Source organism: Chelon labrosus (genome assembly GCF_963514085.1).
Source record: "Chelon labrosus genome assembly, chromosome: 17".
Taxonomy (NCBI): domain Eukaryota; kingdom Metazoa; phylum Chordata; class Actinopteri; order Mugiliformes; family Mugilidae; genus Chelon; species Chelon labrosus.
The window spans coordinates 13,248,702-13,263,337 of NC_140350.1; the positions used below are offsets into that span (position 1 = coordinate 13,248,702).

Genomic DNA, 14,636 nt, shown 5'->3' on the forward strand with positions numbered 1-14,636 from the left:
TGCTATTCGTGTTCCCACCTGTAGAGTGATTTGGGAGTCAAAACAAAAAATCTTCTGGAAAGTCGACCTGATTTTTAACAGCAAGCTAACCAGCTAAAAGACGTAGCAGCAGATAGCGTTAGCAAACACGTCTCCAGGCTTAATTTGAAATAGCTTTAATATCTTACAAGCCATTTAACTCGGTTTATTTCACCATGGAGGTCTCTCAAAAGTTCCGCTCTTTCTACAACTTGTTTTGGTCCGTTTTCGTGGCATAGCAGGGAAGCTAACGCTGTGAAGTAAAATAAGTTAGCTTAGCATTGATCACACACAAAAAGCCCAGCCTCTTCTGAGCCTTGTTGGACGGCAGAAGTTTGAAGCTTTACTCCCTGGTAATGGGCCTCATTTACATTACAAATGTCTGTTGTCCTTAACAATTAAGTAACTTTTTTTATTCTGTAAAAGTTTTCATTCTTACAGCTTGATAGCGCAGAAATAGGATCCAGTAGCACTTCACTGCACGTTCGTGACATTGTTAATTATATTTAAATGTGCTGTTTAAGTAACGGGGTGCATCTAATTTATCACCTAAGATGTCACGTCTTAACCTTGAAGCAGTTTTTGTTATTTTCCACAGGTTTCTTCTGCCATCAAAATGTCTATCCTAGGATTAAAGAAGAAACAGCCCAAGACTTTCAAAGTCAAAGTTGTCACTATGGATGCTGAAATGGAGTTCAGCTGTGAGGTATGGATTGATTTATTTTAAAGCTTTAAATAAAGGCTTTTTTTTCCCTTTCTGTATTTAAAAATAATGTATACACAATCAGCAGTGGCCGTAATCACTGGTCAATTGAATAACCGTGATTTTCTTATCATGGCTCCTGTCAGTGGGTGAGATATATTCAGTAGCAAGTGAACGTTTTGTCCTTAAAGCTTCCTAAAATGGAAAAGTGGACTTTGAAAAGGTCCAGGTTGTGATAGCTAGACGACTGGGTCAACGCATCTCCAAAACGGCCTGTGGGCTGTTCCCAGTTTGCAGTGATGGGATCAAAAGTGCTGCAAGGATGAAAAGTGGCGAGCCGTTGGCAGTCATCCCCAGCAGTTGTGGGCAGCCAAGGCTCACTGTTGCATGCGGGGAGAAAAGGCTGACCCGTGTAGCTGTAGCTCTAACGGTCGTAACTGATAGAAAGGTTTCAAACCGCACAGTGCGTCACAGTTTGTGTTGACAGGGCTGTGTAGCCACAGACCAGGCCGGGTACCCCAACTGACCCCTGTCCACATAATTACCAGCACCTAGGTTTCCCAGAAAAACCTTGAAATGAGATTATCATCGTTATTCACTTCACTGGCTAGTGGTTTTAAAGTAGTGGCTGATCAGTGTATAATCATATTTTCATGTATAATCAGCCAACTTCGGACTCATGAGCGAGAACACACTGATAATTGTCCAGAAACATCCTTGCATGATTATTAGATTTGCCTGTTTTGATGTGCGCCTTTTCACTAGCTCTAGTACCCGTGTATTGCACTTAAAGGTGAAAAGAGGATACGAGAAAACATATTTACTGAAATATGCCATACAACCTGCTTGGAACAGCATCAGTCAGAGTTTCCCGAGGAAGCTGTTTTGCAGACACCCTCAGTAGCAGAGATATCTTATATCTTGTGATAAATTTAGGTAGTAAAGAACAGCTTCACGAATATCTGCTCTCAGTAGATCTATGTCATGACCTGTGAGAAATAGGGCCCATTGTTTTTCCTGAAGGTTAATATAAACAAATGTCATTTTTTAGAGGGCTTGCACATCTTCATCTAGAAAAGACAACATGAATCCTAGTCAGTAATTCAGCCATGTTTACTGATTTATTTTATACACTGACAAAAAATGAGAACAAGTCTTTGAGCATCTTAACTCACTGGTGCCACTCACTCTTGTTCTCAGGTGAAATGGAAAGGCAAAGATTTGTTTGACCTGGTGTGTCGCACTGTCGGATTGAGGGAGACCTGGTTCTTTGGGCTCAGGTACACAGTAAAGGACACCTACGCCTGGCTGAAACCAGAGAAACGGGTGAGTAAAGGAGTTAAATGATTTAACGTTTCTTCAGAAGTTATTTCACTGTGTGTTGTCCATCATAAATTGCACCGATCGTGACACGGCGCTTTAGAGAGAGTCTACTGAACACATTATTGTGCAACTTTCCTTCACTCTTCTTCTGCTATTGTTTATTTGTGCATCAAGGTCTTGGACCAGGAGGTTCCCAAGGACTCGCCGATAACATTTCATTTCCTGGCTAAATTCTTCCCAGAAAAAGTAGAAGAGGAACTGGTCCAAGAAATTACTCAGCATCTCTTCTTCTTACAGGTAGTAAAAATAATCATGGACTTAATTTATTTGTAGAACCTCTTTAAGCAATTTTGGCGATGGCTTCAGTTACGCTTCTTGGTAGAATTCAGTCTATGCTTAAAAAAAAAAACTTTCACGTGGCTCACAAGAATTTCACTCTTCTCAAACTCTTAGGTGAAAAAACAGATATTAGATGAGGAGATATTCTGCTCCCCTGAAGCCTCCGTTCTGTTGGCATCGTATGCTGTCCAAGCCAAGGTAAGAAAGATTTGCAAAGCTAAATGTCCATGCATTTGTGCATTGATTTATTTTCTTGGGTTCTGATTTTTGTCTTTGAAAGCAAATACAGTGCAGCCCGTATCTTTGTGACGGTATTTAACATTTTTACAAGGTGCAACATTTAAATTTCTTTTTTTCCCTCCTATCTCAATCACAGTACGGAGACTATGACCCAAACTTTCACAAGCCCGGCTTCCTGGCTCAGGATGAGCTTCTGCCAAAAAGAGTAAGAATGCAGTACTATGTGTATAAAACGGCCTTTTCACTCGTAGTATTTTTCTTCTTGCAGTACTTTATTTTTTAATGTGATCTTGTGTCTCTATCACAGGTTTTGATGCAGTACCAGATGACAGCCGACATGTGGGAAGAAAAGATCACAGCTTGGTACGCCGAGCACAGAGGCATCGCCAGGTAGTACTGACCCCGGAGGGAAGCTGTAATGCAGCATGTGATGACAAATGAACACCTTTACAGAAGACGTACTTTAAATGTGAAAAGGCATCATGGTGTGACATCTCTTTTCTTCCTTTTTCTTTTTTTAAATCTCACATCGTCCATACAGAGATGAAGCTGAGATGGAATACCTAAAGATTGCGCAGGACCTTGAGATGTACGGTGTCAGCTACTTTGCCATTACTGTGAGTATAAAATATTGTGACTTGTTAATGTAATTAAACTTTGAATTGTATAATCCAGTGATTACTGTCATAGATGCTTCACATTTCTTTTTTCACGTCACACTGACAGCAAAATAAGAGAGACACAGACTTGTTACTTGGAGTGGACGCCCAGGGCCTCCACATCTACAATCCCAACAACAAACTCAACCCTAATAAGTCTTTTCCTTGGAGCGGCATCCGTAACATCTCGTACAGCGAAAAGGAGGTACGTGAAAGCAGTAGAGTGACTTAGGCTGGACTTTAACTGAAAATAGAAAAGGGAGGTGCCTGTGTAGATGGTGTGTAGGAGGCAGAGGAAAGGCGAAATCCATTGTTTTTGTCTGGACACTGGATATGTGGACAAGGAAATGCATTGCAGACCAGTCACTGTGGTCTGCATCATGTTAGGGCATATGTAGAGTCAACACAGAGGCATAAATCTGGCTTCTTCATTTTGGAAAAGCCTTCTGACTGGATGCAAACTACACATCCCTAATGATATTGACAAAGTTATGATGCAAATTTACTCGGTTGCTGAATAAACAGAAGGCCTCCCTATCCCGATAAGACAAATCTACTCTGAGAGCACGCTCAACACTGTTAATAACCATAAGAAAAGCCTGGTCTCTTTCTGAAATCAAATAAATTCAAGCTTTATTGTCGTTTTGACATACATACAACTGTAGTGCAGACAGAATGAAATTGTATTTCTCTCTGAGATCTGTGCAGATTTAGTTAAAATACTAAAGACTTAAGTTAAAATAAGTAAAGTGCACGGTGCCCTTCCCGGATCAGATCAGCAGTTCACCAGGAAAAAACTGTTGAGCAGTCTGTTAGTCCTGCTTTTGATGTTCCGGTACCGTTTGCCTGATGGCAGCAGTTCAAAGAGTTTATTGAGAGAGTGTGAGGAGTCTCTGATGATATTCGGTGCTCTGTTCTTGTACCGGCGCTGGAAGAGTTCTTAAACAGGAAGCAGCGAGACTCCGATCACTCTTTCCGCTCCCTTCACTACCCTCGGCAGGGCCTTCTTGTCTGCCACTGTTGAGCTGGAGTACCATGAGGATATACACTAGGTTAGAACACTCTCCACCACTCCTCTGTAGAAGGTCTTGAGGATCTACATTCTCTGCTGGGCCCGTTTCACGATCACGGTGGTGTTTGCTGACCACGTGAGGTTAACTCTAAGGAGCTTGATGTTGCTCACCCTCTCTACTGTAGAGCCACTGATGTAGAGGGGTGTGTGCTAAGATCAAGACTTTCTGAAGTCAGCATCCTCCTTCGTTTTGTCTGCATTGAGCACCAGGTTGTTGTCTCTGCACCATCCCTCAAGATGTTTCACCTCTTTCCTGTACATTGCCTCCTCATTTCCGCGGATGAGTCTCACCACTGTGGTATTATCTGCAAACTTGATGATCAGGTTCTCTTCCTGTCTGGAAGCACAGTCATTAGTTAGCAGTGTAAACAGTAATGGGCTGAGTACACAGCCTTAGGGTGAACCAGCGCTCAGCGTATTTGTGTTTGAGTTGTTATTCCCAATGCAGACTGACTGTGATCGTTCTGTGAAGAAGTCCAGTACACAGTGGCAGTTTCTCAGTGACTTCTTGCCACAACTATCACAATGCACAATCAGACATGGAGGACATAACTGTGTTTTCTAGTCCATTTATCAGAGGTATATATTGATTTTGAGTTTGCAGATTCCTGCTGACACGAGGCAACCATGTATTGACCTTTATGGAAATGCATCTATTTTGGGAAACCCTCAGTCTTTCAGTGCAAGATTTTCGGCCTAAACAACTAAACTGTTGTAAAAGCTTCAAAAGTGAACTGACAGCTGAATGTGTTCCATTGTTGCAGTTTACGATCAAACCCCTGGACAAGAAGACGGATGTTTTCAAGTTCTACTCATCTCAGCTGCGTGTCAACAAACTGGTCGGTTTGCCTCTTTATCCACATAAATGTTCAACAAAGATACACAGGATCTGAATGAAGTAATGAATTCCCGGTTTCTATTATCTAACTCTCTAGATTCTGCAGTTGTGCATCGGGAACCATGATCTATTCATGAGGAGGAGGAAGGTGGACTCGATTGAAGTGCAGCAGATGAAGGCTCAAGCCAAAGAGGAGAAAGCCCGCAAGAAGGTTAGTGTCCTCTCAGCTGTAATAGATCAATGACAGTGTCAGATCAGACACAATGCAAACAATGGGAAGTCTCCGTTATTCAATCACGCTTGCCTTTAACTGGGTTTCTTGGCCTCCGTCTAGATGGAGCGTCAGATCCTGGCACGGGAAAAACAAATGAGGGAGGATGCGGAGCGTGCAAAAGAGGAGATGGAGCGAAGACTTTTCCAGCTGCAGGATGAGGCACGACTGGCCAATGAGGCACTGGTGAGAGCCATCATCCTTAAGAGGAGATAAATGTTGAATCTTCCAAACTTGAGCTTCTGTTTGGACAGATGGCTTCACATTCTTGTTACGTGACAGAAATGATGATAGAAATTGTCTCAAGAAAAATATAGCAACGTGTCGTTATAATAGAAGCAATGTGCATTACAGAGACAGATTGTTCCATCACGCTAAGTCCTTAACTCTTCTGCAATTTATCTATTGCTCTGTAAAGATGTTACATTTCATTTCCCCCAGCTGCGCTCTGAGGAGACGGCAGACCTGCTGGCAGAGAAGGCGCAGATTGCTGAGGAGGAAGCCAAGCTGTTGGCTCACAAGGCTGCAGAAGCTGAGCAGGAGAGGCAGAGGTTAGAGGTCACAGCCATGAAGACGAAGGAGGAGAAAAGGCTGATGGAGCAGAAGATGAGGGAGGCGGAACAGCTGGCTGTAAAACTGGTGGAGCAGTCTGAGCGGAGGTATGAAATCGTCTCTGTGCTGCTTTTCTCTATGTACCAGCTGTGTTTTTCCTGTACTCACGACATTCAGTAAATTCACAATAGATGGATGGGATACGTTGCTATTAATCATAACACTGTAAAAGGGTTTTCCTAAAAGCTGAAGGTTGTAAAAATGGATGAAACTTCATGTAGATTTTTTTCTCTTTGGTCTGAGGGGAAGTTATTTAAAAATGGGTTGTTGCTCTGTAGTTTGATATTTAATATTTGGGTTTGAACCTGTGTCATCAGGGTCAAGGATACATGAAACTTTATACGTTTGATTTGAAGTTGCAGTTTCTTCTACGAAATCACTTAAACTACTGTAGATATCAGAGTTTGTGCTGTCCGTTCACATTTTTCCCACTCTACACCCATCTTTTTCAAATGAATTAAAAGTCAGAAGAGAAACTATTTAAAAGCGTTGCTGCGGTGCAATAAATTGTGGTCAAGTCCATCCCGTTTTAATAATCCTTGAGGTTTGCAGCTGTTGCAGACTGAAATGATTAGACATAGTTTAGAACGAAACACCTGTGCATAAATTCACTAAGTGCCAAGGTTCACTATATCAGGACAGAATGGAAATAAATAAAAAGTCACAAAATCCGAGCTCTTATAGTCTTGTAATCTGTTCCCTATTTCCCCCTTTCTAACCCAATAAGATAATGTGCCTCCAAAATGAATACCATCCATTAGTTGAACTGCCTTGTGTCAGTTCTGAATCTTTAGTTATAAAGATGATTTATATAAAGAGTATTTATATGTGCAGCTTCTGTCTAGAAAAAGTAAAATGCTCTTAACAGTCTGCTGATGTGACTGTGGTTTTACTTTATTTATAAAAACAATACTGTGACTCCCTGGTGTTATCCTTGAAGTGACCAAATCTCATGTTCCAGGTTGAAGGAAGCCGATCACCTGAAGCAGGACCTGACCGAGGCGAAGGACGCAGAGCGGAGAGCAAAGCAGAAGCTGCTGGAGATCACCAAAACAACATACCCTGTACTGTGAAGATGATGATGCTGCTTCTTCTGTGTTCTTTGTGATGCTTTTATTATTTCTTTCTGTGGCTAAATTAAGTTTTTTGTTTAGAAGATCATCCAAAGTTACAAAGATTCATTTATTTTAATAAATAAAGCCATTGATTAGCTGTTTTGCTTTAAAGCTAATTTATGAGCTTAGGTTCTGCCTCAGTGTTAATGACCAATAAGTGATGCTCACTGCCTTTCAGGTGTTATATATAGGGAGGATTATTGTTACTGCTCCACAAATTACCTCATTTGTTTCTCTAAGTTAATGATTTCATACATCTCCCAGGAATTATTTAATGGCCTCTCTTTCTCTGTTGGTTGTATTGGGATTAAAACCACTGATTAATGTTTTCAGCATACAGAAATTACTTTTTGTTAGAAAACTTTTGTTGCATCTGAGTTCATAAAGAGATGGGCCATTGTTCCCACAGACAGATGTTCAAACACCTGCAAGGCCGACAAGAAAATAGAAGCAAGGACGCTGTAGTTATTTGTTCGCATAGAAATAGTTTGTTTTCAGTTTGTCTGCAGGTAGTCATGTTCTGTACCTTCATGAATGTACCTACTTACATTTAATTTACATCTGCTTGGCTTCCAGCTCATAGCGGCCTACTCCACTCCCCCTGCTCCTCCGGAAGCAGCCGACTTCGCCTATGAAGCAACAGCCACTCGTCTAGACTTCAAAGATTCAGACATGAAAAGGTTGTCCATGGAGATCGAGCGAGAGAGGTGAGCTGGAGATTGAGCCCACCCCTGCAGCAACATTTTCGTCAGATCTTTTGGCTCCGATTGCTAACGGTATCTCATCACAGGCTAGAGTACATGGAAAAGAGCAAACACCTGCAGGACCAGCTGAAGGAGCTGAAGTCAGAAATTGAGTCCCTGAAGCTGGAGGAACAGCAGCAACAGGCCGGACTCTACACCCTCCACAATGAAGCACGGGGATACGCCCAGGAGCCCGTCTACATACCTCACAGCAACGTATGTATTATCACGATCATCTTCCTCTGTTAATACTATTATTTATTTTTTTTCTGAAATCTTAAACCTGTAATGCAGAAGTTAAATATAAATAAATCTCTGTAACATCCAAGCCATTTTCCGTCAAGTTCACACATTTCTAACTAAGCAGCGGCAGGTAAATCTTCACACAGTATTCACCAAAGTTTTAATTTGTGTTGTGAGGTAAAAACAAACGTTTAAAATTGGGAAGTTATAAAATAATTTAAACTTATCAATTGCACTGGAAGTCGTATTCGTATTAGCTGCGTATCTACTTTTTGTCTCTGACATTTCCAAAACCATTTTCAGCTGCCTCTGCTTCTTTTTTCAAACTGCTCATACTCGTCTTGCTTTGCAGCGAAACTCTGCGTACATGTCTCAGGTGGCCTACTTTGAAGAAGTCTGATCCTCATCCCGCGAGATGAAAACGGAGGACAACCAGCCGATCTGCTTTCTCAACACGTTAGGTTCACATTTACTGACAGAGACGCACCCACACCGTGCCTGTGTGCTTTGGAAAGACTTTCAATTCATCCTCTCCAACAGATGAGCATGTCATCATGCTAGGTTTGGCCACCTGTTACACTACAGCACCTTTGACATTTCTTATACATATATATAAACCACACTGATGTGTGACGTATATGTAACACTGATTCAGGATATGGTGCTGAACATGGATGAATGGTTCTGTGTGGTTTTAAGGGATACTTAAGTTGGTCAGCTATAGAAATATTCCTGCCTTAATGATGACTTATACGTTATTGCCTTAAAACCTTTTGGGAAAATGATTAAGTTAGAATTATCTACAAAGCAGTTTTAGCTATGTAATTAGATAATCTTTACTTCAGGCTGGGAGGAAGTTTATAAATATGGAAGATTTTGGTCATTTTCTTTCAAACTAATACAGTTTCAGATTTACTAAGCTGTTCTTGAAAATAGCTTGGGACACTAAAGGTGAATCTTGAACAGTGATATGTAATGTGAAAACTATTCTGGCCATACATTTGGCGAGCAGACATGACACTCCACTGTTTAAGTCCGTGTTTGATCTTTGATTTCTTTTTACTTACTTCCTTTTACTTCATGAACAGCCACACAGGTGCCTTTATTACTTGTCGTGCCTCATCATGGTAGTTTCTAGATATATATAAGTTACACAGTTACAAGCTTGAGCTCGGCCATTTCAATTTTTTTTTTTTTTTTTTTTTTTTTATTATTGTACTCCAGACTGCTGACGTGCCTTGAACTTTATTTTTTGCTATGATGATTTGAGATGCTAGGATTTCATTTGGTGTCATTGCGCTCACGTGTCTTAATTAGCATTAGAGTTACTTTAACTTTGGAGTTGATATATTCCCTTAATCGGTTCACAAAATAGCAGATTGATGGCTTTCCTTTTCCCTTTGTTTTTCCTCAGCTCGTGCACTTCTCAGGGTTGGTGTTGGAGACAATCACTGCCAGTAGAATCTCATTAACATATGCATTATAATATACCCAATAATGTTTAACCTGGTAAAGTCTAATAGTAGTTCACATGTCAAACACTCAAACATCAACTCCAACAGTGGATTTCACATAAAGCGTGGAGTTTTATTCTTTTATTCTAAAGGGAGAGGCTGGATGTCAGATGGACTTCCAGGGATTTTACATTGGACCTGCCTATTAGACTGATTTAATTATGGACTGAACAGTGACTAACACTATCGGAGAGTAATGCTAACCTTGGTCTTGTGTAAATGCTATTATGTCAGTTGAAATAAGTGCTTCAGTTTGCTGCTTTAACGTTATTTATTTTTGCTCTAAATCCTCAAATAACATCACCATCACACTTTTTGAGGTCTGTGTTTTGTCGGGAGGGGAGGGACTTGTTATAATGTCAGTGTTTGTTTTATTTTTCTGCTTTCCTCTTAAAATTAAGTCCAGTGTTAAAAAAAAAAATGAAAAAAAGAAATGTAATTTCACATATGGAGCGTTTTGGAGGCTGTGTTTACTCAGACGTGACAAAAATGTTACAATATCACACCCGAGTTTTGTCACTGATTTGTAACCACAAGTTATTTTGTGTACGCCGTTTTATTACAACAGTGATGATACAACAGTGCGCACAATGTCTCAGTCATTCTTGCTTCCTAATGCTTCCTAATAAATTAATTCCTCCATCAAGGCCAGACAATGCTCCAACTCTGCATTTCAGTGTACATTAAAATAATCAAAATACTACTTTAGTAGAATGAAAGTTCTGAAATATTGGAAATTTGAGCAAAGAGGAATTGTGCTAGACGTCACGTTAGTGAGTTGTGGCCTTTTATGTTAATATGTTGCTGTGGTTTGTAGATGAACTATTCACGATTTCTCAAGTGTGTTTTGACCTCTGTTGACTCATGACTGAAACTTTACTTTTGTGAAGGTATCAGATTCATAATTTAGTCCATTTTAATGTAATTTGTTTTTCTGAATGTTTTTTTGCAGAGCACACATTTGAGGGAGTAAGGCAATGACATGGTTGCTTTTTTATTATGGATGGATAGATAATGTACAATATAAAGGAGGACAGTCTGTTAACACTCGAGTCAACTTCTCAGGTATCAATCTGAAGCAACTGTGTTTCAAGGATAAAATTGATCTTCCATATTAGCGATACTGCGGCTTTGGGCACTAAATGTGACATAAGTCTATGCACATTGCTTTCAAAAGACTAATTACTTTCACTACTGTGTCTGTAAGTGTTCTGAGTTATCAACATGAAAACACAGGCTACAGAGGTAGGTGTGTTGTGCTTTATTAATGCTGTTATTTTTTAACACTGCACACCAAACATAACCAGTATGATGTGCACATACCGTATGTTATTACTAAATCTAACACTTGCATACAATATCATTTCTAATAATGCAGTTGATAGACAGCCATTGAAAACATGATTCAACTATTTTTTGCAATGTATGCATTTTGAGATGTGAGGAAAATTTCAAATGATACATCCGTCAGACTGCAAAATAATGTTATGTTGTTGTTTTTAGTAGAAACCCTAGAAACCTTATGGAGACAGAACAACTCGAGGTAAGATTGTCTAAACAGTAAAAAAGTTTGGGATTATTTTTTTTATATGAAATGTATATATATATATATATATATATATACACACACTGCCTGGCCAAAAAAAAAAAAAAATCACACTAATATTTTTTTGGACTGCCTTTAGCTTTGATTAGATATCACCAGATTTATTTTCACCCAGTGTTGCATACATTTTTCACCAAGATCTTGTATTGATGATGGGAGAGTCTGACCACTGCACAAAGCCTTCTCCAGCACATCCCAAAGATTCTCACTGGTCTCCAGGTCTGGACTCTGTGGTGACCAATCCATGTGTAAAAATGATGTCTCATGCTCCCTGAACCACTCTTTCACAACTTGAGCCCCATGAATCCTGGCATTGTCATCTTGGAATGTGTCTGTACCATCAGGGAAGAAAAGAAATCCATTGCTGGAATAACCTGGTCATTCAGTATATTCAGGTAGTCAGCTGACCTCAGTCTTTGGGCACATAATGTTGCTGAACCTAGACCTGAGCAACTGCAGCAGATCATAGCACTGCCCCCACAGGCTTGTACAGTAGACACTAGGCATGATGGGTGCATCACTTCATCTGCCTCTCTTCTTACCCTGATGCCCCCATCACTCTGGAACAGGGTAAATCTGGACTCATCAGACCACATGACCTTCTTCCATTGTTCAGGAGTCCAGTCTTCATGCTCCCTAGCAAATTGAAGCCTTTTTTTCCCCAGTTACCCACACTGATTACTGGTTTTCTTAAGGCTACACAGCTGCACAGTCCCAGAAGAAGAATTCTGCACAGTCCCACAACAAGCCCCTCTTGAGGGTCAAACCTTGAGAGTGCAGGTTTCAGGTGAGCCTGTCTGACCATATGCAGGCGACAGCGGAGAAATGTCACCCTCCAGTGGCCAAATATTAGTATTGCATCTTCATTTTCGCAGACTGGAAAAAATGCATTTCTCTTTTTGGAGATTTCATTTGGTTTTTATTTTTATTTCTATAAACCGTTGCTGCACATGAACATGAAAGTACTTCAAATTTGTAATATGAAACTGAATTAATCTCCCAAAAATACAATATGCCAGCCAGTCTTGATTCAAGAAAACACAACCCCAGTCCCAACAGATCTCAGTCTGGATCTGCATCAAGATTCACATCCTGGTGACTGGTGGTTGAGATTTGAGCTTGCTCTATTCAAGGCTGCATCATTTCTAGCCGAACTCATGGCTAGAAATACTTCTAGGAATTTACAATATGTCAAATAAGCTGCAAGAGTTTGGAAGCATAAAGCAAAAAGTTTTTTTTGGTAGATGTGTAACCTTTTTCTCCTCCTCCCTCTTACTTTGAATTCACATGATTACACGTTGGTGTAATTATGTGTGAATTAATCTTAATAGAGCATCCATTGAGAAACAAAACCCAAATAATAAGTAATACATCTGCATCCGTGACCCAAATTGAGTTTAAGTATTTTTGTCAGCATCAGAATGTGCAAGATTTGTATTTCTCCAGGCCTAAGTGATTAAAAATAAATAAATACTGTACAGTTCATAGATCAGTGTACAAACAAAAGACTGTTAATTCATCCCAGTTTTATATCTAAGTGTGTGATGTGACCACTGAAAAATGTGACTCTTGGACTTAGTTTAATCATATAACTCTCAGTCACAGTACAAATGGGTTTTTGTGTGTGTGGTATTAAACGTGTGTGCACAGATGTGACCGCATGTGACCCTGTACCACGATTAAAGTTTTCCACCAGCCCGAGACAGCTTGTATTTTCTCACCAGCACAGATGTCAATCCTTGAATCTTTTCCTGACAAACAAAAGCACTTGCTGTTTTTCCCACTCCTTCAGTGTGGAGCTGGTATAAAACCGCTGCACCTTTGTGAAAGCTTTAAACGAGAGAATGAGGCTCATTCTTGGTCTGCTGTTGTTGTTGTGTGAGTATGGGGCTCAGGGGGAGAGTGGGAGCCTTGGCGTGGTGGATGAGGTCAGCGACTTTCAGAGGACAACTCAAAGAGATGGCGTTGAGGAACTGGCTGAGCCGACCACAACGGAAACCATCTCTTACATTTTGGCAGAGGTGAGGACCCTGAGAGACATGGTGGTGGAGCTGCAAGTGGAGCTGAGGATCATGGACGACAGAGTGAAGGCCAGCGACATGGAGGTGGAGGAGCTGAAAACTGAGCTGATCATTACCAAAATGCTCTTGGAGCAGCTGCAGAGGGAAAATTCTGGTACAGTTTTTCTGTTAAGTGTTAATGTCTTTTGTGAGCACATTGATTACGGGAAAGGATCATTTATGAGCGACTTAACATCTTTTAGAAATGTAACATTCAACAAACAAACTTTTATTTTTCAGTTCAAGCCCAAGAACAAATATCACTGGAAACTAGAACGAGTGACCTGGAAGAAAACAACTCAGGTATTTGACAGACATGATGTAGATGCGGTTTAAATAGTGCAGCTTTAATTTGTTATGACTTTAATCTGTTGGTTACAGTTATGACCTTGCTCTTGTTGATGCACCTGAAAAGAGCATAAAGATGTTGAACAAAACCAGACAACCATGTAGCAGCTGAAAGAGAAGGAGGCAGACCTCAGAGCTCCTTAAAGGCTTCAAAAGTCCCAGACACCGTCCTGTGTCCCTGTCTTGTTGTATTCTGATCTTGTCGTGCTCATTTAGAGTATTTTCTAGTGCACCTTTACTTATTGGTTCAGTAGGTCAAGATACTGCATATTCATTGTGTATTAATTACAGCTTTGCAGGGTGAACTTCTCTCTTCAGTGTCCAGGATTGACCAGTTGGAGAAAGAAAATGCAGGTGCTCATTATATCTACTGATTAATTCACATTCACACATGTTCACTTAGACCACTAAATGACTCACTTTGTTTTAACACAGAAACCAAAGGTGGTCTTTTACACATGTCATTTAGAGTATTTTTATTTATAGTATTTTCTAGTGCACCTTTACTTATTGGTTCAGCAGGTCAAGATACTACATATTCACTGTGTATTAATTACAGCCTTGCAGGGTGAACTTCTCTCTTCAGTGTCCAGGATTGACCAATTGGAGAAAGAAAATGCAGGTGCTCATTATATCTACTGATTAATTCACATTCACACATGTTCATTTAGACCACTAAATGACATACTCACTTTGTTTTAACAGAGAAACCGAAGGTGGCCTTTTACACATCTCTGACCAATGCAGAACATGTTGGACCCTTCAACACAGATATCACACTGAAATACAACAAGGTCTTCACCAACGTTGGCAATGCTTACAATCCAGCTACAGGTAATAAAGCGAAGGTGACTTTGGCTGGAAATATGGAATGATGCACATAAAGCTCCAGCTCTAGCTGTTTTTCATTTTCTACTCAACAGGCTTCTTCA

At 40.3% G+C, this 14,636-nt stretch overlaps 1 protein-coding gene across 3 annotated transcripts; it reads left to right on the top strand.

The window, feature by feature from the left end:
* The first annotated feature begins 4 nt into the window (after positions 1-4).
* nf2b (NF2, moesin-ezrin-radixin like (MERLIN) tumor suppressor b) lies at positions 5-10,274 on the top strand. Of its 3 annotated transcripts, XR_014699553.1 has the most exons (18): positions 6-371; positions 617-724; positions 1,922-2,047; positions 2,219-2,341; positions 2,498-2,581; positions 2,760-2,828; positions 2,931-3,013; positions 3,165-3,240; positions 3,350-3,487; positions 5,119-5,193; positions 5,290-5,403; positions 5,527-5,649; positions 5,905-6,122; positions 7,037-7,139; positions 7,767-7,897; positions 7,981-8,149; positions 8,529-8,737; positions 9,591-10,274. XR_014699553.1 is itself a non-coding variant. In XM_084564987.1 (17 exons), exons 2-17 carry the CDS (start codon positions 635-637, stop codon positions 8,574-8,576), a joined length of 1,770 nt encoding a protein of 589 aa, XP_084421113.1. In that variant the 5' UTR covers positions 5-371; positions 598-634; the 3' UTR covers positions 8,577-10,274. The 3 variants fall into 3 exon arrangements, 2 of the variants coding, with proteins under 2 accessions (XP_084421113.1, XP_084421112.1); XM_084564987.1 differs by having other exon boundaries at positions 5-371; positions 598-724; positions 8,529-10,274; XM_084564986.1 differs by having other exon boundaries at positions 8,529-10,274.
* Positions 10,275-14,636: the final 4,362 nt, after the last annotated feature.